This window comes from Mustela lutreola, chromosome 1 (genome assembly GCF_030435805.1).
Source record: "Mustela lutreola isolate mMusLut2 chromosome 1, mMusLut2.pri, whole genome shotgun sequence".
Classification (NCBI taxonomy): Eukaryota; Metazoa; Chordata; class Mammalia; order Carnivora; family Mustelidae; genus Mustela; species Mustela lutreola.
This window is the reverse complement of record NC_081290.1, coordinates 164,506,630-164,529,641: the sequence shown is the minus strand read 5'-3', so window position 1 is coordinate 164,529,641 and position 23,012 is coordinate 164,506,630. Positions and strand designations below refer to the sequence as shown.

Below are 23,012 nucleotides of genomic sequence, written 5' to 3'. Positions count from 1 at the left end.
TGTTTGTCCTCAAAGGGCACAAGAAAGGAAACGGAGGCTTATCCTAGTCGATCAGTGTCAGAGTGGAGTTACCTCAGAAGGGAAGCCTAGACAAGTGTTCCCTTGCTCAGAACCAGAAATCTGTATTACACGCAGTGAGTAGCACACAGTATATTTTCTTTGTTCACTCCCTGTGGTTTTCCCTTAAGTTTTAGTAAAGTTCTCTTTTAAAAAGAGGTTTTTATCATGATGCTGCTGGGCTGAACAGAAAGGGTTATGGTCGAGCTTGGGTTGGAGTTGTAGAAAGGCAGGAGCCTGGAGGACAGCAGAATGATGCAGGGAGGGAACAAGGAAGCTCAAGGAGATGGAACTCCGCCAAGAGGCAGGACCAGCTCTTCCTATATGACCCCTTGCCCACATGAAGCTTCTGGTGTTCTCACGGTTCAAACCCTGGAGGGGAGGTGGACACATCCCACTGCAGCAGGCCAGAGAAAGAGCCCCAGTGGGCCACAGAGGCTATGGTGGATGGCAGGAAGCCTGCCCGCCCCAGTCACCTGCAGTCTGGGACACCCGCTTGCTGTCTGGGAAGACGTGGGTGACTGTGGTGGGACAAGGGGAGGAGCTTCTTTTTTGAAGCAGTCCCTCCTTCCTGCTCACTTCCTCCCCACAGAGATATTTAGACAGGAAGGCAAAGCAAGAACCACCTATTTACTCAGCATGGAGCCCACTCCCTTGGAACAATCTCCCCCAGCACCCCAAGTCCGTGTTCTAAGTGTATGAGAATCCAGGTGTAGGCCTTTACTGAGGCAAGCATGGAAATTGATGAGTAGATAGATGCCCTCTCAGGTTCAGAAAGTTCCCACATCCCCTTAGGGAGTAGTGCCTTCATTTTACCGATAGGGCAATTAGATCCTTGAGCTCTGACCTTCCTGTTTGGTTAAAGGCACTGGCCTTTCGGTGCACTGTAGGGACCTATTCCACAGAGAAGGAAATTACCCTGAGAACTAGGAGAATCACCTGCTCCCAATGCAACAAGACCCCTGACTGCCAACCTCCTGCCTCCCCAAAGGAAGGCAGGGCTATAGTGGGGTGGGGGGCACATGTGCCCAGCTCCTTGCACAACGATGGCACCTTCCTATCTGTTGACTGGGACAACAGATGATTCCTGAAGCCTCTGTAAGAGCTGGCTTTGTAGGTCTTCCTCCATCACCTTCCACCAGAAAAAGTTCTCACCCCGAACCTTTGGGGGCTCACTCTGCATCCCTGGGTTCCGAAAAGCCACAGTCACCAGCATATTCAAGCAGATGCCATCTGCATTGTCTTTGCCCAGATGCTGCAGTCCAAGCAACCCCTTGGTCTCCACCGCCAAGTGGTGCAGGGTGAGGCACTCCTGTAGCAGCCGCAGGATGGCCATCTTGATGCCACCCCTTTGCTCCATGGGAGTGAAGCCGCAGGCAGTGATGGGCAAGTGAGGCATCCCCCCTCTGCCCACCAACACCCACACTGTCTGGACGCTTGTAAAGGTGGCCACAAGCCGCTGGCAGACCAGACTGCAGGGAAGCTCCTGGGGCAGAAGAAGAGGGTGCCTGGCTTGCTGCCGGTACTGGGCAGCCAGCTCTACCAGGTGCAGAATGTCCTGAGCTCGCAGTGGAGTGGGTAGGGAGGTTCGTGGGTACCAGCCAGCCTGCAGGGACTCTGCATCTGCCTCCTTGGAAGTCTTCAGAATTCCACCTGGAGGAGATGTTGAGGATGGGGTGGGGGAAAGGGTCTCTGTTGAGAGATGTGCCCGGTCTGGCAGATTAAATGGCCACCCAAGCATTCGAACCCTGACCCGCCCCAGGGTAGGGGCTAGTAGGCGTTGGCAGGGGCTGGGAGTCACATCCTCAAGCTGGAGATGCCAGGCTTGTACCAGACAGACTAGGGGCTCATATCACTAGAAGACAAGCTGGGGAAAAGGTGTCAGCTGCCACCCCCTCTCCTGGCCAAACACTGCCATAAACTTCAGCTCCCCCCCCCAGCCAAACACTGCCAAATGGGCAGGCCATACCCGTGGCTCGAGCGAGGAACACAAAGCGGATCCAGGAGGGGCCCCGTTCCTCCACAGACAGCAATGTCAGAGGCTCACAGTGCAGCCCGGCCTCCTCCTTCACCTCCCTTTGCAGTGCCTCCACGATGGTCTCCCCAGGCTCCATTCTCCCTGCAGGTAGGTACCAAGACCCACGGCACTCTTTCTTGGCCTCCTGGATCAGTAGCACCTCATCCTAAAGGGAGAGAGAGGATCCTTGCTGAGAACCTTCCCTAGCCCTGGCGTTAGAGCCCATCTCAAATACAGTCAGGAAAAAACCCCTTACTGGTGCACGCCTCAAACGGTTGAGCTCTCCAGGGAGTTGGCCCTTGTGTGCCGGGGGTCGCGGCTGTCTCGCTCTGCAATGTAGCCCTCTTTGCATTCAGACTTCCATTTCAGAAAGGGGCTAAGATTCCCAGGAACTGTTTCAGGGGCTACGAATTAGGCCCCACGGTGAGGTTTGCCATGTGTCCTGCACTGATTCATGTCTAGATGCCATATGTCTCTATGTATATCTCTCATCTTCCCTGGTGATTTACAAACTGTGGCAGGGTCTCACACTGGGGCCTGGGCTTTGAAACACCCCACCCCCACCCCCACACTGCTCCTACCCATGGCCCTGGCCCCTTCTAGCTGTGGTTGCAGTAGCTTGCACAAGGATGAGCTCAGAAAGAGCACCACACAGTGGGACAGTTCTGAGAGAAGCACAGGTCATGCCATTACTGTCCATGGGACTCAGAGGAGGTCTCCGAGGCACTGGGCAGATACTTGGGCCCACTAGCGGCAGGCACTGTGCTTAAGATTCCAGGGAAAGAGGAATAAGGCCTCCTCTCAAGACACTGAGGCCTAGTGGGAGGAAATGAACAGGCTCCTGGGCCTCAGATGCCTCTTCAGGATAGAGGGACAACCTCAGGGCTGGGCCGCTCCAGGCTCAGATGTTAAGTGTGAGTGAGAGTGCTTTGCAAAACTAGGAAGCACCACGCACTAAGTGGTGGCTGTTGCCGGCAGTTCCTCTGTCCCCACCGGGGCTGGCTGCGCGCTGCGGAGGGCCGGGCGCTGGGCCCGGCGGGCGGACTCTCACCTGCTCGTTGAGGAACACCGCCAGCACCACGTAGCAGACGTCCTTCCGCAGCCGCACAGGCGCCAGGGGCTCCCCGGCCGGCTCCGAGTCACAGCTGTGCACACTCATCCCCTGGCCCCCTAACACCGCCGCCAGCGCCCCCGCCAGGTCCTCCGAGGCCATCGGGTCCCCTGGGAGATGGCAGACGGGCGCCCAGCAGACCGGCCACGCAGGGCAGGGTGGGAGACCAGTGCGACAGTGGTCCGCGGCCCTCGCCCACTCCCGACTCCGGCCAGACGAGCTCGAGAATGCGGAAGCGCCCGGCGAGTCCTGTCCGCTGATAGGCTACGCGTCACCGCGGCCTGCCCGGATTGGCTGGCTCGCGTCGGTCAATGCGGGGGCGGGGCCAGTCCGTGGGTTAGGAGCCGGGCCTGGCCGGTGGGCGCAGCGGAGCTGCTTCTGCTTTTTAATCAGTTACCCCTCCACCCCCGCCTCTCTCTCCCGACACTGCTAGCTACCAGCCTCGCTAATTCTTCCGGCAAGCGCTTGTCCGCGCGGGTTCCGACGATGACGTCATCCTGCCTGCGGGCTGCAGAGCCCCACTGTGGCCAGCAACGATGACTTCACAACAACCCAGATGACATCACGGAGGCCTGGGGCCGTGGCTGGGACCTACTGTTCAACTTTGGTCATACACCTTCCATGGCATGGCCCAAATCGATCACTTCCCAAATAACCTTTCTTCACTAAAAATGTACCGCATGTCACCATGGCAGGGGGAACATTAGCTCCTGCCTTGGAGGATAGTCTGACCTTGCGGAGATGGACATAAATATATAATAAAAAGTCAACTGAGGGTTATAAGCCAAGTGCTAAATGAATGGCTTGGGCAAGAGGTGTGACAGGTGTTCAGAGGAGAGAGGGAGCAGGGCTGGGATGGTCAAGGTGTGGCTGGCCATGGGAGGAGGGGATTTGGGCCTGGAATCAGCCAGCCCAGCCTTCATCAGCCAGCCCAGCCTTCATCGGTGCCCTGGCCCCTCGTCCACTGCATTTCCCACGCAGTTTTAGGGCGTTCTCCACTGCAGACTGAGAGCCCTGGGAGGGCAGGGACCAGGTCCTGCTCCTTCATCTTTACCCACCCCCACCACACACACACCCAGCTCGCACGACCTGGTGGCCTGGCACTTTGAGAGCAGGGTGTGGGTTGTTTTGGCGAGTTCCGACTTCTCTCCCAGACTGACCTTTCCTCCTCAGAGCTTCCTTTAACCTACTGTCAGGACAGGAATGCAGGGCCAGCTGGAGTGAAACTGTGAAGCCAGACAAGTCTGGGCTCCTCATCCTCAGTTGGGTCTCCCCTTTCCCTCCTGCCAGCTTGGTGCGCCTTCCTTTTGGGAAGGTGTAGATAAAGCATTGGACTTGGAACCAGATGCCCCGCCACAGCTTACTGGTTGGCTCTGAGCCTCTGGATGAGTTGTGAGCCTCAGTTTCCTCATCTGTAGACTAGGCTCATAATAGCCTTTCTTTCACAGGGTTGTTGGGGGAGGTGAGACATCACAGGAGGAGCTCTGTAGACTATCCAGTGCAGGTCATGGTGACCAGGCAGCCTGGCCCTCAGGGAGAGCCCTCCGGGCCACAGCACTTGTTGCTGACACAAAGGCCCATTGTCATGAAATATGACTACAGGACCGCCACCTAACTAAACTCTCAGGTACTCCAGTCACACCAGACTGGCCTCCTCAGGCCCCTTTTACATAGGGAATTGACAGCAAGTTCCCTGGGGGTAGGGCCTGTGGTAGGTGGTAGGGCATCCCTGCTGGGCCCACAAGCTTTTGAGCCACTTGGTGAATACTGCTGACCACAGCCCTATCCAAGACCCCTCTCCTCCCAAACGCTGGAACTCATGGGGCCGAGTTTGGCCCCGGGGACTGCAGAGCAACTTGTCAACATACTTGTGTGTGAGTGTCTGCACATCGGTTTTCACATCTGTGAAGTGGGAACAGCGTTGGTCTCAGACTCCTTTCTGCCTCCCAGGGATGATTTGAGAGAGAATGAGGTCATGTCTGGCAGGCCTCAGAGGCAGCCTAAGATAAACACCAGACTGCCTGGAAGAGCAGACTGCAGCAAAACCCGGCTTCACTCCCCCATATCACTGGGAAAAGCACTCCTCCCCTGTTAAGTGGACCTAATCACCCCTGTGGCGAGCAGCACAGGAGGCAACAGGAAAGCCCTGTGTAAGCTGAAAGGGCTGCCCAGGCAGAGGCCCCTCAAGGCTGTGTACCCAGCCCTCCTGGGAGTGCTGAAGGAAACAGGACAAAGTAGACTTTCTCAAGGCGTTGGTTGGAAGACAGCACACACCAGACCGAGGCAGCAGAGGTCCTAAGACCCTTAGGGGAAGCCGAGGGTGGAAAGGGGCTGACAGAGAAGTCTCCAGAACCAGAAACAAAGAAAGTTCTCCGTGAGTTCACTCTGCATCCTCCCTTCCCAGAGAGGGTGGAGCACTGGCTTGGTTGGGGGAAGGGGGTTGGCTGCGTGGCCTGATGGGCAAGAGCTGTGGGACTGGTAGATCGCCTTGTACAGTACTCCCAGCTCCCACAGGAACAAACCCGGAGGAAGCCATTTCCGAGCACGTGGACGCACACGCGTGTGAGCACATGCGCAGGAAGGCCGTGTAGGCAGCCTTGGAAACGGGGCGGGAATGGGCAGACAGGGTGGGGCAAGGGCGTCGTCAAATGTAGAGGCCTCCACCGGGCAACAGGCGCAGTCCCCTTGCAAAGCAGGAGGTTGAGGGAGGCAGTTACCCAAGGTGCAGGGAGGGGAAGGTTTGGCTCAGCCCGTGCCTTGCCACTAGCTTGCTGAAGGACCTTGGGGGAGCCCCGTCTGCCCTCTAGGCCATCTGTAAGATGCAGCCCTAGGTGGATCCTCAAACAGAAAATGGACATTGGTTGGAAACTGGTGAAATCCCAGTAAGCCCTGCTGCTTGGTTAATAGTGTATGGATAAGGACTTCTTGTGTTGATTACTGTGTCATCTTTGTGTAAGATGTTAACAGGAGAGGAAGCACGAGGAAGGGTAATCAGGAACTTTCTGCACTGTATTGTGACTTGGCTGTAAATCTAAAATCATTTCAAAATCAAAAGTCTAAAAACGTACTTTATAAGAAAAAAGAGGCGCCTGAGTGGTTCAGTGTGGTAAGCATCTGCCTTTGGCTCAAGACATGGTCTCAGGGTCCTGGGATAGAGCCCCTTATCTCACTCCCTGGTCAGCCGGGTGTCGTCTTCTCCCTCTCCCACTACCCCTCCCCTGCACTTCTTCCCCCACCCCTGCCCCTCAAATAAATAAATAAATAAATAAAATATATATTTTTTAAAAAGGACAAGGAAAAATTTGGCACTGATTAGCCACATGCTGCAGTCACTTCCAGCTCTTAGAGCTGTGCTTTGGTGACATGTGGACCAGTGAGAGAGGCAGAAGCAGAATATGAACAGTGGGATGCTGGGAGAAGCAGAGGCCCCAAGGGCAATCCTCGCCTAGGGGTGAACCAGCTGAGCCTCCATGAGGAAGAGGGCCACCAGGTGCCCCCAGATGCCCCCAGGTGTCTCAGGGTCAGTCTCCACCTGGACTGACTTCCTGCCCAGGGCCAGTCCTGGAACATTTGGTCCACCTGCTGTTTACAAGAGTCAGACCCCATATGCCCTTAAGGGTGCTGTGGCCTGCCATGAGATGGGAGTGGGGGGTGGAGAGGTCTGTGGAGAAGAGAGAGGCCTGGTGACTTGGCCGTCTTTGTCTTCCCACGAGAAGGACCCTATGTTGGGGTTTTGGGGTGAAATTAGCCATATAAAATGAAATGTAGATAGGGAAGGGTCACTCGGTGCCACTTGGAACATAATCAGCTATAAAGTGTCTGTGTTGGAAGGACAGAGAGGACAGCAAGCCCATCTGCAAAATCTGTGAAGGGCTGAGACTAATGTAAATGAGGCTATAGTCAGAAAGCTTGGTTCAAACACCGATTCTGTTGCTAAAACTGCTGTGTGACCTTGGGTGACTCACTTAACCCCAGCCTGTCTCTCTTCTCTTCTGTAAAATATAAATAAATATAAATAAATAATGTCTGCCTCAAAATCATGGAAAGGGGTTACTTACATAAGATCGGTTAAATGAAAACAGTGACAGAGTAAAATGTAGGAGCTGCTTGATTTTCTTTTTTCTCTATCCCATGAAAATATGAAAATAACCTAGCTCTGCAAACAATGAAGAAGCCAGATTTTTTTTCTTTCAAATGAGGGATGGTTATGTGAATCACAGCGAAGCCACAGAAGGGAACACAAACAGCCATTTAAAATGAAGGTTAGGTAGCAACACAGAAAATGACCACAATACAGTGTCAAAAGGAAGAAACCGAGTACAAAACAGACCAACTCAGTCATGTATAAAACAACTCCTTGGAAAAAATACGAGGAAATACACCAAAATGTTAATAGTGGTTGGGTTGGGTTGAGTGGAGATGAACTTACAGGTGACTTTTTCCTATTTTTTAAATGTTCTGAAAGTCTATGAAATTTATAATAAAAAAGTTTTATTTCATAAAAAACACCATTCCCCAAACCACTGTAGGAACAGTTAGGTACCCCAAGAGTCGCAGTTTGCTGGCACTGCAATATACAAGGGCATGCGAGCAGGCAGAGCCGCAGAGGGCCCCAGGGCGGCGGGGGGGGGGGGGGCTGTCCAGTGTCGCAGGCAGCAAGCCAGTCCCTGGGAAGCGGGCCTGGGGCCAGCCACGGGCACGGAGGGCAGACGGCTAGGCAAGAGCTCTTCTGGGCCACACTCCCAGAGCTTCAGGTCGGGTCAGACAGGAGAGCTGGGGTAGCCTGCAGTCCCTCGCAGGCTGGGGCTCCCAGATCTCTGTAGCCCCAGCGCGCACAGGAAGGCTGCCATGCCGCTGAACCCTAGGGCTCTGCCTTGTCCACAGTCTGCTGCCAGGAGCATCTTCAGGGCAGACCCCTGGAAGGTTCCATCTGCTCCTCAGTGGGAAGGATCCAGGCCCCAGGAAGAGGAGCAGACAGGGGTGGGTGAGGTCCCTATCATTGAGTCCCCCAACCCCACTCCATTTCCTTGTCTCCCCTCCCTCCCCAGTCCACGTGGCCTGCAGGAGCAAGGCCAACCACTCCAGCAGCAATCACAAAACAACAAGACTTTAATGGAAATCACGAAGGAGGGAGGCGAGAAGAGGGAGCAGGGACAAGGCATAGCCCATATCATTCCCTCCAGCTGAGCCTGGGCAGTCTCCTGATGCCCCTCCCCTCCAACTTCACTGTTGTCTGGCAAAAGGGCAGGATTTCATCGGCCCCCTGTCCAGCATGCCTGCAGTGCGAAGAGCCACCCTGGAGCCCAGTGAAGATGTGGGTGATGTAAGCAGCACTCGGGCACAGGTGGGAACAGGGATGAGGCAGCAGAAGGTGTTGCTTAAGCCAGAATGATTCCCAAGGTCCCCCAAGGAAGGGCTGTTTTTCTCTTGGGTTCAGGGAGCAGATGTCAGAGGGAGTCCTTCACCCCCAGCGTGGAAGTGTGGAGAGGGGTGCAGGGACAGAGCAGGTGCTGGCCTGCGAAGGGCAGGTGCGGGCTTCACTGGCACTGTGGTTGTTGGCTTTAGGACCCAGATTGGAGCGGAAAACAAGGTGCCCTGCCTGTGCCCAGAGTGGTGCCTGAGGGATTGATCAAAAGTCCCCAAGTCCCCCAGTGTCATTCTCTCCTGAAGCTGTGTGGGGATTGAGCACCTGGTCTACCTGTCCCCAGCCTACCCCAGATCCCCTCCGGAATCCCCCTATTTAGCCTCCTGTAATGTTCCCACAGACACCTTCACTGCTTGGAACACAGCCCAGTCCATCTAGAAGAAAGAGAAAGGACAAGGTGTTTACAGTCACATCCCAGGGCTCTTCCCGCCAAGAATGGCCTTTCTGGGCCTAGGCTGGCTGCTTGCTTGGCCCAGAATGGGTTTGCTGTGCTGCTCTCCTGGCCAGTGTCACCCTCACCTGGGCATAAAGCAGGCGGCGGTCAGGGGACAGGCTGGGTCCCTGGTGGCAGAGTTGAGCAGAGAGGGCAGAGGTCTCTGGGGACAGGAAGTGCTGAGTGACGCTCACGGTGCTCACCAGGCCCTGCACCTGTGCCAGAAAGGAGGTGGGCAGAGGCTCAGTGGAGACACGGGCTCAGGCATCCTCCCACTGTCCCTCTTGCCCCCGAGATCTACTTCCCATGATGACCCCCACCCAACTCTCAGAGAGCGGGGCCCTGGATCCAGCAGCAGGGACCTCAAAGGGCATGGCCAAAACCAGGCCAAGGGGAGGCCAGAGAGGGCCCAGGCAGGGTGGGCATCAGAGGACACGATGCCCAGTAGGGCTAGATGACTTCCGGACTGCTCAGCTTCGCCTCTTCCTTACAGTGGGGCGGGACTTCCTGCCCTGCCTTGCTCTCAGGGCATTGGGAGGGGCGAGGCCAGAGGGGCAGGGGACCCCTGTAGCAGTGTGGTGTCTGCTCTGGCCCCTTCGCTTCTCATAGTCTGAGCACTCTACAGAGCCCCTGGCCCGCTGGGGAAGCACCTGGTGGGGAGCCCCAGCAGGCACCAGCACAGCCTCTCCAGGGGCCTGCAGCAGAGTCCAGCAGTTCACGCCCCACTCTTCCCGCAGGCGCCGCCGCAGCCCCGTGTCCAGGTAGCAGCAGCCTGGGGTGCCAGGCTCCAAGTTGCCTGCTCCCGCCGGGCACACCTCAAAGAAGAGAAGGGGGAATGAGCAAGGTGGGGAAATGAGTAAAGGGCCACAGGGCAGGGTGTAGACTTCCCAAAGGCCAGGGGTGCAAAGGGTAAGAGCGGAAGTGGTCAAGCCTCAAGGGATAGGCAGGGGGCAGTCTTAGGGGTGGGAGAAAGGGCTAGGCTGTAAGGGGCTGGAGCTGCTCAGGTCGGCAAAACAGAGATTTCTGAGGCTGGGGATCTAAACCCCCACGTTTCTTGGGACTAGATGCCTCGAATAACTTCTGTGTCCCTGGCCCTGGACCCCTGTCTCCAAAAACCCAGAAAAGATACCCTGCATGAACTGAACTCATAAGCTGTCTGTACCAGGAGCTCTTAACCTTGTATCCCGCGAATGTCCTGAATCGTGTGCTAAATTGTAGGCCACTAGATAGCTGTATGTCCCTAGGGGGTCATCTAAAGCATCGATCAGATTCTTCTGAGATCCCAGATCCGGCAAAGGCCACAGAGAAGCCCTGATGCCCTATAGATGCACAGGCTTGCCTGCCAGGCTGAGGCCTCCAAAGCAAGCATGGGTATGGGGGGCCTTCCTCAGCCCAACTGGAGTGGGGCGCTCCTGGGGTAGACAGGGATTCATGAGAGCTAGAGAAGGAGATGCCCACGGAGTACCCGCAGAGGTCAAAGCCAGCATCACCCTTCACCTGGCCACCAGCCAAATCCACCTTTTCAGTAGGACCTCAGTCATTGTCCCTGGGTTTAGGACTCAGGGCTCCCAGACTGGCCCATGGGGGAAAAGGAGGCTGGTGAGCCAGGCTGAACCCTAGGATGGCCCCAGGCAGGCGCCAAGGCTCTTTTGCCCTCAGAGTCCATCCTGGAGCTTATTGGTGTTTCCCAGGCCACCCAGTGAGAAAAGCCCCCTCGAACCTTCTCTGTGAATCATCAGGCCTGGCCCTGTGAGACTGCCTAAGGGCCACCACACCTAGACTAGATGAGGCCATCTGTGTATGAAGGTGTGCTTCTGTCTGCTTCCTTCGGCATGTCCCAGCATCGGTGTGTACATCTACAGATCCCTGTGTGTGTGTGTTTGTCTGCAGATATGCGTGCCTGTGGGCAGGTGGGGGGGTGGTGGACAGCTGTGGTGACACCAGCCTGTCTGTGGATGTGTTCGTGTGTCTTTAGCAGCAGTGACCCTTGGTGGATGTCTTTTGCCCAGGACATTCAGGGTTGAGATGGACTTTGGAACCACTGCATCTGCTCTAACCTTAATAATGACCTTCCACCTCCCCAGCCCCATGGAGCTTCCTACCTCCTGCTCATCCCCTCATCTTCTCATTCCCTGCCCCTTATTTTGGTCCAGTCTTTCCCTCCTCGGTCCAGTTTTTCCTACCTCCCATGCTGCCTCCCTCAGCCCTCACTCGCTAGCATCCCAAAGAGTACCACCTCATAAGATGTAGGTCTCGGAGGAGGGGGCAGGAGGAGGGCATCTCAGACGGGCTTCCCTTCCCCCTCTGCCACCTGGAGCCCATGCAGGGGAGGCTGTCTGTCCCCAGGAGAAATTGGACTGTGACCTGGTCTCACGTCTCAGCTCTGCACTCAGCCCGGGTTTACTCAGCTGCAAAATAGGAAGGCAGCAGAGCCTGCCACACAGGGTGGCTGTGCCAGTTAATTGAGATCGTGTACCCGAGGCCCTTACACAGTGCCTAGCCTGCACCAGCTTCTGCTCTCGAATCACCTTTAGGTCCCTGCTCAGCCCCAGCTCTTCCTGTGTGCCCCACCACACAACTCGTAAGGTCCCAAGCTGCTTTCTCTGTATGAGTCAAGGCCGTCCAGCTCACCTTGGGGGGGGGGGGCGGTGGGAAGAGTGAGCACATGGGGCACGCACAACAGGGAGAGCTTCGGGGGGTTGGGAGCCCCCACTTCTAGGGAGCACGAGGGCAGCGCAAGGGAAGGGGGAAGACTCCCAACTCCTTCCTCACCATCTGGAGAAAGCGGCGGATGCGCTGGGCGTCCTGGGCCCGGAACACGTGCCACACAGTGCTGACCTGGCTGCCGGGAGACCAGAGCCCCTCCCCGTCCAGGCCTGAGAAGAAGTCTGTGGAAGACAAAGAGGTCAGGGGGGCCTTGGGGGTGGCGGGGAAGAAACCGCACATCGAGATTTGTGGCCAGTCCAACCCCTGCCTCTGGCCCGGGACCCACCTTTCTGTGCCCGGTGCCAGGCAGGCGGTGGGGCTTCGGCACATACCAGGACACTGACCAGGTCAGTCACCTCCACACAAAGGTTCTTGGTCCCCAGGTGCCCACGGTGTGGGTTCACACCTGTGCAAAGGCAGAGAAGGGACCGGCGGGTCACACAGGCACTCAGAAGTAACAGGCATGGGATCAGGGGCCAGCCAAGAGCGGAGTGGGCACTCACCATAGGCTGCCCACAGCTGGGGCTCCAGTGGATGCAGGGCGGGGCCAGGTGGGAGGTAGGAAGCCAGGTTGAGTTTCCCATGGCGGGCACAGTACTCGGGGAGGGGCAGGCTGTCAGCCAGGTTCTCCAACCTGGAGGGGGCAGGGCCATGCCCAGCAGGCTCAACCCAGGTACCCGAGAGCCCCTCTGAGCCCACTTCTCCTGGGGTCACTCCCAGAGGCAAGAGGGTCATGGGGTGGGGGACGAAGGAGGAGGAGAAGTAAGGGCAAGGGGCCGGGCAGAGGCTAAGGAGCTGGGCCAGCCCTTTCCCTTTGGTACTATACACACCTGCTGGTGTCCTCATCCCCCAGAGCTCTGTGCAGCAGAAGGACGGAGCCCTCGTCTGACTTTGGGCGAACTAGGGGAGGAGACATGCCATTGGCCCCAGGAGAAGAACCTCCTTGCCAGAGGACCCGGCCCTGTGGCAGCAAGAGGGTTCAGCTTTGGCCCCGGGCTCTGCTTCTGGCTCCCTCCCCAGGGTCACCATGGGACTTTGCTGCCACCAGGCTCGGCCTCCCAGCTCCTCCTCCCCCACATCAGGGACACTTACTTTCAGGCCGGGAGAATCCCTCCCAGAATGTTGTACTGTGGAGGCTTGTGGGCTGGGGAGGTCCGAGGGGGGTCAGTGCCTGCACCTGGCCTCCAAGAGCCCCAAGAGCTTCCGTACCCCACAGGTTGCCTCGCAATGTCCTCTGAATCCCTGACACCAACACAGGCTGTATCGAGGAAAGACAGAAGGATATGGGGGGGAGAATGGACAGGCAGCCAACTTGGCCAGGCCGGGGCGTGTTGTAGGGGACAACAGACCCACGTGGGGACCAACCCTGCTGCCCACTCCAGGTGACAGACCCAGTCTGCCTACAGATTAAGCTCCAAGGGCAAGCGGGGCCGGAAGAACTGGGGGCCTGGAGGAAGGAGCCTCACCTGGCCCTGCCTCCAGTGCTCCTGGAAGAGACGGAAGCCTCGCTGAGGCCTGGGCTCCTGCAGCCACAGCAGAGCTCCGGGAGGAGGCAGCCGGGGCCGCACTGGTGAGAGGGGCAGGCCCAGGCCTTTGTGTAGTCCTGGCCCGGCCCGCAGCCCAGGCCCCAGGGCTTTCTCCTGGATCTTCCGTTCCACCACCTGCGCAATGATGCTGTCCAGGATGTTGGTAATGCGGTCATCCTGCATGGACGGAAGGACGGAGGGGCAGGACAACTCAGGACCTGCCTTACCCCACAGGGAGGGCCAGCCCAGCCTCTGTCCCCAGGCCCCCAGGCCTCCCTCTGTGCCCTTGCTCACACTGGGCAGGGCAGGAGTGACCGGGGCAAAGGCCATGTGTATCCGCTCGTGCCCCAAGCAGAGTTTGACAGCGGTGGAGGCCAGCAGTTCACAGAGAGAGGGACAAGGTAGGGGCCCTCGGCCGGCACGGTCCTCTGCCGGGGTCTCAGTGGAGTCCGGGGTCTCTGGCAGGGAGGAAAACGGTGAGGGGCTTCCCCTTTCTCTGGAGGCTCCACTGCCCACAGGCTCTGCCTTCATCTCCTGGCTGAGTCTCTCTCCTCACTGCTCTGGAGGCGCTCACCTCCCACTTCCAGCAGCTTCCAAAACCTCTCCCAAGGAGGGGCTCACAGTGGGGGTCTGACTGGAGATGGGTGAGGGGGCTCATCGTACATTTTTTTTAGATTTATTTTCTCTGGAATGACTTGAGAAGAGTGATGGAGATTAGGGATGGCACAGGAGAGCTGAAGCCATTCCAGTCTGTCCTCAGGACACCACGCCCGGCCCAGCCTCCCTGGACAGTCTAAGCAAGGGCCAGGGGAGCTGCTCACCCTCTTTGATGTCCTCGGTTCTGTTGGTATCCCCGTTGCAAGAAGATTGTGGAACTGGGGGAGTTTTCTCTGTCGGCTCCTTCTGTGAAACCCATCCACCACCCCCCAATCCAACCAGAGATTTAAAAATGGCAAAGAGAGTTCAATCCAATTCAACCCACCAGTAATTAACAACAGACTGCAAAACTGGGTTTACAGGGAGCAGGTTCTGTGATACAACATTAGGTGGGGAAAAGGTGCTCACAGAATTCCACACACAGTACTGACCTAAAATACACAAAAATAAGCGGAACAAATACAGAGATAAGTGACTGGAAAGAAATACATCCAGATGATAACGGTACCATTCTAGCCTGTTGTCTTCTTCCTTATACTTGTTGTATTTTCCATAATGGCTATGTACCAGGGTCTGGCACGCAAAATGCATTCAATAAACTATTTCTTGAATGAATCAGTTTCACAACAAAAGAGTGAACTTTATAAAAACTTTGTAAAATGCACACTGAGTGCCTGCTCTGTGTTAAAAGCACGGTATAGAAAGAAGGCGGGTCTGTACTCCGCCCGCTGGAGCTCGGGCCTGGGGAGTGGAGAGACAGGGCCCGCCAGAGAACAGCTCCGGCATGATGGGGCAAGTGCTGAGCCAGAAGGCGTACAGAGTGGGTAGGCGCTCCGAGGAAGCAAAGAGGGAGGTGGGGCCGATGCTAGAGCTCCCTCCATGGATCCTGATCCCCAAAGGAGAGGGAGAAGAACCTTGATTTTACCCAGCATCCATGTCCTTCATCCCCACCAAAAAGACAAGGGCCAAACTCTGCGAGTAATATCCAGACACACTGCCCAGTCTGGGGGCCCATCAGCTAGTACTGCCCAGCTTCTTACCTGCTGGCCCCCATCCCCAGGAGCCCACACCCGGGCATCAGCTTGGCAGGGGCAGTGCCCCCGGATGTCAAACTTGACCCAAACCTCGTGCATGGCGGTGCTCAACTCTGCCAAGGCTGTGAGTGGGGAGGGGAGACGGAGTTTGGTAGTGAGTGTGGACAGAAGGGCCTCGCCAAGCAGCAGGGCATGGGATTGGGCTAAGCCACATCCAGACAGGAAGCCACTCTCCCCCGAGACTCACCCTCTGCACACCCCACCCCTCCAAGATGGCTCACCCTGGCTGGAAACAAATTGGGTGAGCGTCAGGGAACTGGCAGTATGCCCAGCCTCTTGGGGACACTCCTCCACGGACTCCTCCTGAGGGCCTGTGGGGTAGGAAGAAAGAAGCTGCAGTCAGGAAACCGAGAAAACCACAGCTTAAGGTTGGTGAAGAAGGGCAAGGGCATGACATCTAAATCAAGGGACTCGACAATCCATAAATCCATAAAACATGGGCTTTCTGGGACACTTGGGTTCAGGAATCACATAGGATCCTTTGCTTGCAGAATGCAGAGCCTTTAAAATGCTGACACTCATTGCCACACTCCAAGATGATCTTGTAGAATACAGTGTTCTCAAACGCTTCTGACTCTGGAACTCTTTTTGGCTACCTCTGTGGGAACACTGGGAAATTTTAAGCCCTCGGGCGACTAAGTGGAGCCAAGGGAGAAAAGCTGAGAACCACGAGAACAGTAAGACTTGGGATCGGAAGGTCTGAGTCTAAATCCTAGATCCAACACTTACTAGCTGTGTGACCTTGAACAAGTCACGTAACCTCTGTGTTTTTCTTATCTGGAAAAATGGAGGCAGTAATACCCACCTCACAGTGTTGTAAGGTTTAAAAAGGTGCAAGCCAAGCAAAGTGGGAGGCAAAGAGTAGGCACTCGGCTCCTTTTGCAGGTGGACTGGGGAGAGGGAAAAGTCTGCTCTAAGGGGCATTGAGCCATGGTGACGGAGGCTGGAGCTGGCAGCGAGGCTTTCTTGGGGAAAGGCAGCCCAGAAACGGCCACAAACCTTAGAGACGCCCTTTTCAGGCCCCATCCCTGCCCTCCCACCTTCAGCTCCCAGCCCCTTTCCTACCTGCTTTCCTGGCCCACCTAGCCCCCGCCATGCGACCACAAGCCACACACAGCCGGTGGCTGCAGTGCGGGCATTTCCAGTGGGTGTTGAAGAGTCCCCGGTGACAGCGGCTACAGCAGCGAGGAACGCCTGGGTTGTCCTCCGTCCTGGCTGGCCCCTGGCCTGTTAGCCACGGGAGAGAACAGGGTCAGAGAGGCTCAGACCACAGGTCCCTTCTGGGGACCTCCAGGCAGGGATGGAGTGGAACAGTGGGGCCACCCCGGAAGGGAGACAGGCCCCTGTCAGACAGCCTCTGTAAAGAACCTCCCCCTAGCACTGTCTCCAGAAAACTCTCCCAGCAACAGTGCAGGCCTTACCTCCCCAGTTCCTGCTCCAAGGATTTCCCCATCGGCCCTGAATTATCAATCCACACCATTTCCAACACAGTCCTCCACCCACTTCCCTCCATCCCGAGGTGGTGTCCCTTCAGGAGACTCTGAATACCAGAAGAGGGAACCTTAGGAGGCCACGCCTTCCCTCACCCAGAGTTTCTGACTAAGCCCTCCTCGGTCAGTGGAAGGACGCCAGTGAGCATGCGTTCATTTACTCATGCGACACTTTGTCCTGTGCGTGGCTGAGTGCTGGCGCCTCAGTGCAGGTCAGGGCTCAGAGCTGCCCTCCCGGCGCTCACATTCCAAGAGGGGAGATGGGCCCGCAAACACGGCAGTGCTCATGATACTCCAGAGTGCTGGAGGAGGAGACTAGGATAGAATGACTAGGGTGGGGATGCTGGGGGCAGCAACAGACATGGGCCCCAAGTGATGAGTAAGTGTTCATTCATCAGGGAGAAAGGGAGGAGAAGGGCATTCCAGACAGAAGGAACAGAGAGTGCCAAGGCCCGAGGGGATGGACAAGCTGGGGTGAGCCGAGGAGGATGGGCCGCCGGTGATGTGAAGTGCTGGGAATCCAGGCTGAGGGAGGGCCAGACCAGACTGGCCGAGGGGAGGGGGAAGGGACTGGACTCTCTGGGACAAGAGGGAGCCATAAGGGGCTCCTACCCAGGTTGTGACCTTCCTGCAGGGGCGTGCACACATTTTCAAATGCATGTGCGGGGCTGTAGGAGGGTAGAGGAGGGAGACCCTGAAGCCAGAGGGACCCAATGAATGGGTGGCACCCCACCCTTCGCATCGGCCCAGACCCTACTAGCCTCCCAGGGTCTATGAGCCCAAACAGCAGGGAGGGCCCCCACCTTCCAATGCCCTTGAAGACACGTGGCACTCTGTCTTGTTTCCCCAGCAAACCCAGAAACTCTCAGGCAGCTGGACTGGACCAGGTTTCACACCCTCCCAACATCCCTTGCCCCAGCAACAAACTTCAGAACTCATGTCGCCTAGGAGCCTAAGCCAGGAATAAGGGCAAAGCAGGGCAGGAGCTCTCTTGAGCTGGTACCAGGATGGACTGTGCTAATGGGAGGGAGGGGCCCACACTCTGCAGGCCCCATGATCCTTGTCAAAGCACAGTGACCACAGGATCCAGCCTTCCCCGGCTCCCGCCTGCCCCACGTGTCCTGCTCACCTTCCCGCTGCACCCAGGCCAGAGCTTCACGCTCCCTCCGCAGCAGGCGGCACAGTCGGTCCCCCAAACCACTTAGCAGATGCTTGGCGAGGCCCTTGCTGAGCCTGGCCTCAGGGCCAGACCATCCTCCCTCCTCAGGGCAGGCTGCAGAGTCTTCCTCCTGCGGCTGCTCCCCTCCCAGAGGCAATCTGGACACGGGGTACAGGAAGATAAGGAGAGAGTCTCGACTGGGAGGGTGTTGGGGGCAGCCAGGGGCAAGAGGCTCACCTCGCCACTTGCTGGGAGGGGCGGGCCAGCCCTCCCGCCTCTCCAGCTGCACGGGCACAGCTTTGGCACTGAGCCGTGCCTGCCCGGGGAGCCGAACAAGATGTGTCATGAAGCCCCGGGTCCTGGAGGCTGGCCCTGCCATCTTGGGGTCCTGAGGAGGCAATGAAGCTGGTCAGGGGTCTGGGGCTCCTGAGCTTATGGGAGCCCTAGGCCCTGCCTTTAGCACCCAGCCCACCCACAGGCAGAGCGAGACCCGCCCCTAGGCCCTGGTCTACAGAGCTGGATTTGGAGCTAGTGAAAGTGAACCAGACAGCCAGAACCTTCACAAGAAGGGCTGGGTGGGGGAGCCTCGGAATGCATGATGTGGCCTGATGGCCAAGAGGAGAGGTCTGCTGCCCAAGGCTGGAGCCGCTGGGCCATCACCCTGATCCAAGTGCAAGTTTGTTTTGTTTTGTTTTAAGTAAGCTCTATGCCCCAACACGGGGTTTGAACTCTCGACCCTGAGATCAAGAGTCGCATGCTCCATTGACTGAGCCAGCCAGGCGTCCCTCAGTTGGTGCAAACTTTGGATAGCTCCACAGTGGGCTTAGTGATATCACTGACCGCCTGTCAGTGTGAGGAGACAATCCGGGCATAGGACAGAGGGTGCTGGAAGGTGAGAAGGCCGGAGAGTTTCAACACAGCCACAGGTGCAGTAACCCAAGAAGGGAGAGGGGCCAACAGCCTCCCAGCCCTGGCAGAGGCCCGCAAGAGCACAGACGGACCCACACCAGGTGCAAGGGTGCCTGGGCAAGGCCCCTGGGGGCTTCGATCCAGAAGCTTCGACCAAGAAACTGAAATGACCCTGAACAGTTGAGCCCGAGCCGGCAGTGCTAGAACCCTCTGTGAAGAGCACAGCGTGACAGCAGGTCCAGGAAGCACCTTCCAAAGTCCTACTACTAGCCGAGTCCAAAATGAGTTCCCATAATCCGGCTGGCCTAGGGAGGAGTTGTTCATTCCTGGAGCACTACAAGGGGTCCTTTAGGAGGGACAGTCCCCCAGACGGGGCTATGTAGCACAGACAGTCACTAAGATGAATGTTTGTGAGTGCTCACTTAATTCAGCGCCAGGAATTCTTCAAAGCCTTTGATGTGAATTATACCATTTCATCTTGCAGCAAGCAGTCTTTACAAGGCAGGTGCCATCTTTAGCCCCATTTTAGAGATGAAGAAACTGAGGCCCAGAGAAGTGAAGTAACTGGCCCAAGGTCACAACGCACCAGGCAGCAAAGTCAGGACCCAGGTGTTGTTACAATGCCACAGACACATCACAGCTTGGGAGAAGGCCGACGGAAGTAAGAAGCCACTTGCTCTGGCCTGTAGATGCTAAGGAACTCCCAGAGAACCATCACATCCAGCTGGAAACCAGACCACTTGTATGATCCCCTCATAAAGGGCCCAACGACCCCAATTCCCCACAAAGCCCCAGTCCTGGCTGCCCCCTCCCAGGTAGGGCCCTCTGCACCCTTACCTCTGTGGTTAGTATGCTGTGAGGCCTCCACCTTGTTCCCAAACGATGACTCCAGCATCTCCTGCCAGCCTTTGGTCCCCTGTCCCACACTGCCTGGGAAAGGGTTGGGTGGGCGCTTGGCAGCTGGGCTGCCACCAGCTCCCTCAGGGCTGCTTGCCCTCTTGAGGGCCTGCAGCTGGGCAGGTGGGCTCTCCTCATCCCTGGGGCAGCCCCCTGGGCACCCAAACTGCTCAGAGTGTCGTGTGAGCCATGTTTTCTTTAGCTTGGTGTGATGGCTGGGTGGGCAGGCCCTGGGACCAGTTGCCTTGTTCACTTCCTCATTGGATTCACTGGGCCCGATGGCACCCCCCTCCTGGCACTTCCCACAAGGGCCAAGGCCTCCATCTCTAGCAGGTGGGTGAGATGAGCAACAGCCTCCCTGGGGGGTAGGAGGCCCAGGAGAGGGACACCTGGATGTGGCTGATGGTCCCAGCTGGTACCCAAGGCTCCCACCCCCCGGTACAGCCCAGACGTTGCTGAGAGTATGAACCAGGCCCGGGGGACAACCAGGCCAGGGGGTCCGGGGAACAGCGTCTGGATGCCCCAGCAGGAATGGGCAAAGATTCTGATGCCTGCCGACTCCTGCCTCTCCATCTCTCTGGTGGAATGAAGGACGTTCCGCTTCCCCAGTTCTCTGGAGATGCCCACCAGGGGCAAAGCCTAACAGCCCAGGTTCCGCGGTTGCCAGTGGCTCCTTTGCCAGCCTGAGAATGCTTGGATCCTTGTGGTAAAAGCCCTAAAGAGAGGAGAAAGGGTAGAGCTCATGCTGACTTTGATCCCAGCACTTCAAAGGATGGGCAGAACTGACGACCAGCTGGTGTGTGCCTGTGTGGCCTGAAGGGTTGGGAATACACTGAGGAACTCAATACTGGTTTCCAGACCCTGATCCCTAAGTGCCTCCCCACTGCCCTGCTACCCTGCCCCAGAGGCCTCCCTGGGATTTCTCAGACCTCCGAACAATCCAGCAGCTAAAGGGTCAGCGCCTGCCACCACCAAAGGATCTGTTTAGACCGTTTGATGACCAGTATCATACTGGTCTTCAAATAGCATAAATCTTATTCCTGGGCAAGGGGGTGGGTTGCCTGGGGCAGGGGAACATGTGCCATAGACACAGGTCATGGGGAAACCTGCCACATCCCGCAGCCAGATAAAGGGCCTTGTCTGCCCCCCACAAACTCCAGGACGAGACCACATATTCAGAAACCGCAGTTCTCAGGGCCTTGCTCTGGGGGGGACAATGAGTGTGTCAGTCCCTGAAATGGCCCAAAGGCAGGGAAGGCTTGGTGAGATGGAATCACCCAGAGGAGGCATTGCTTGGGGTTGACGCTGTCTGATCTGACAGGCTCCTCTACTAAGGGTGCCATCTGACATTTTCATCAGAACGGAAGAGCAGAGCACTGTGACCTGGCGTGGCTGCTAGGGAACACTCAGCTACCTTGCATGGTCTAAGCCCCAGGTACCCACTCTGCTCCAACAATCTCACCTTGCTGCCTAAGCCGAAGGCAGAGGGCACTTTGGGCTGCCCCCCTGAATACACCCAGGGGTGTGGGGCCAGGGGCCAGTCACACGGACGCTCTGGGGGCAGGCTGGACACTACGTAGGGTGGCAAGCAGGTGGGCACCCAGAAGGGAGCTTGCTCGAGGATCTTGGTCTCCAGAAGGAAGGGGCAATGCAAGGGCCGGAAGGCCACAGGATCGCTCTTGGGATGGCCACCACTATGCTCAGGAATCAGGGGGCCATAACGAGGTGGGCATGCCGAGCCACAGAGGGCCAGTGGGTGGGTGAGCACCGCCTCCTTCCAGCGCAGCCCCTCCTTGCTGCCCAGCCAGCTGGCCTTCCTCTCCCCATTTCGGGGGCCTTCTCCCTCCACCAGTGGGATTGTGTCCTTGGGGCTCTGGGGAAAGCCAGGGGGAAGCCAGGAGTCTGGGGGGCTTAGAACACCCCTCCAGAAGGGAGCAGGCTCTCCGAGGCACAGTGCACCACGGCGCAGACCATCTCGAGGCAGGGTATCCGGCTCCCGTCCCAGGATGCCATTCTCGGGGGCTGTCTTCTCCCAGGCTGGGGTGTCCTTCAGGAAGCTGGGCGTACTCTCCATCACTCTCCTGCCCTCATGGGGCTCTCCCAGAGGGGGTCCCTGGAGCATAACCAACACACCATGAGCACGTGCCCCAAGCACCCTACCGCCTGGTGCAGAGCTGGGCACCGCCCTGCAGCACCAAGGCAGCTCAAACCAGTAAGGCAAGTGCCAGCCTACAGCTCAGCTCCACGCCACCTGCCCACATGCAACCCGAAGGACCTGCCTGGGTGGGATGCTCAAGTGTGGGGCGGTCAGCCCTTGCCCCAAATGCCCAAGCCCACCTGGGCCAGAGGCCCTCGGCAGACTGCCACTTGCAGGATGGGTCTGGATCCTGGGCACGAGCCATGGGGCAGGGCAAGGGGAGAGACTCTAAAAAGCTGAGGTCGCTGGAGGGTATTGCACTTGGGGACAAGAAGGCAGGATCCTGGCCCTGACTTAGCACCTGCTATGTGACCTTGGGCAAGTCATATCACTCCTCTGGTCCTCCATGTGGCCTTGTGTAAAATAGGGTTTGGAAACTGGCAGTCTCTCGAGGCCTCTCTCCACATTGCCATCTGTGGGGCCAGGGGCTACTGCTTGCCTACCGCCAGTGCTCAGCCCCACTCAAGCTTGTAGCGGTGGGAAGCACAGGCAGGATGGGCAGAAGTCACCGGCGATGAGCCTCCTGGCAGGGCTGCTGGCTGGTAACTCTCCCTACACTTGGGCAGTCGCTGGTGTGTCTCTTCCCATCTCTCTATGGTTTCTTGGCTTTGGAAGCAGAGTCCGGGGACAACTGCTGGGGGCTGAGATCTCCACCACAGCCCCCAAGGGAAGGAGGGAGCCAGCACAGGAGAGGGGAGATTAAGAGGCCTCAGCTGGGACAGGTCAAGCTGCTTGAGTCCAGCAGGCAGTGCCAGGGCCGCTGGCGGCCGCTGGTAACTGCAGCCTGGCAGGGGGAGGGAAGGAGGCGGGGAATGCGGGCTGCGCCCCAGAGAGAGGCAAAGGAGGGAAAATTGAACGTGCGTGCGAAGGACCAGGGTGACAGGTGGCACCAGAGCTGTAGCGCTCTCCCAGCGCGGCCCCCTTGGCCGGCTGGCTGAAGCCCCAGGAGAGAGGGGAGGAGGCCCAGGGAACCGTGACAGAGGTAGCTCGGGTTTTCTAGGGCCACCGCTCCGTCGCGGTCCAGCCCCGTCGGGCATCCTAACTTTCAGACCTGTGGCGCAGCACCTTGGAGAAGCACGGGGAACTCCCTCGCTGCGGGCAGCCGGGTCTTGGCTCAGAAATGCCCAGCTACGAGTGTCCCCAGAAGGCTCCCCCTGGCGCCCCCTCTCGGCGCTTACCTGGGCTTCGCGGGCCAGGCGCGGCGCGGGCGGCGGCGGTCGTCGTGGCCAGCGCCGGGCGCCCGCTCCCCATGGGCCGGCTCCGGGGCCTCCCGGCCGGCGAGCGAGGACACGTTCTCCCGCTCTCCGCTCAGCGCGCTCGAGTTCTCTTTCCCC

General features: G+C 57.7%; 2 protein-coding genes across 2 annotated transcripts; both read right to left on the bottom strand.

Annotated features, from left to right (window-relative positions):
* Positions 1-667: 667 nt before the first annotated feature.
* On the bottom strand, positions 668-8,035 carry NUDT18 (nudix hydrolase 18). The gene is given in 7 exon segments (XM_059168907.1): positions 668-1,710; positions 2,027-2,240; positions 3,126-3,573; positions 3,575-3,611; positions 3,645-3,735; positions 3,737-3,845; positions 8,022-8,035. Coding segments are annotated over 7 exon segments (1,509 nt in total). The 3' UTR covers positions 668-1,114.
* Positions 8,036-8,276: 241 nt separating this feature from the next.
* On the bottom strand, positions 8,277-22,964 carry HR (HR lysine demethylase and nuclear receptor corepressor). The gene is made up of 19 exons (XM_059178654.1): positions 22,857-22,964; positions 20,944-21,594; positions 19,422-20,196; positions 17,913-18,063; positions 17,646-17,833; positions 16,092-16,253; positions 15,248-15,337; positions 14,973-15,088; positions 14,097-14,178; positions 13,570-13,733; positions 13,216-13,452; positions 12,842-13,007; positions 12,580-12,649; positions 12,253-12,383; positions 12,036-12,155; positions 11,816-11,931; positions 9,694-9,858; positions 9,130-9,258; positions 8,277-8,984 (listed from the first exon to the last, which is right to left on the bottom strand). The coding sequence occupies exons 2-19, from the start codon at positions 21,553-21,555 to the stop codon at positions 8,922-8,924; spliced, it is 3,537 nt and encodes a 1,178-aa protein (XP_059034637.1). The 5' UTR covers positions 21,556-21,594; positions 22,857-22,964; the 3' UTR covers positions 8,277-8,921.
* Between the last annotated feature and the right edge of the window lie 48 nt (positions 22,965-23,012).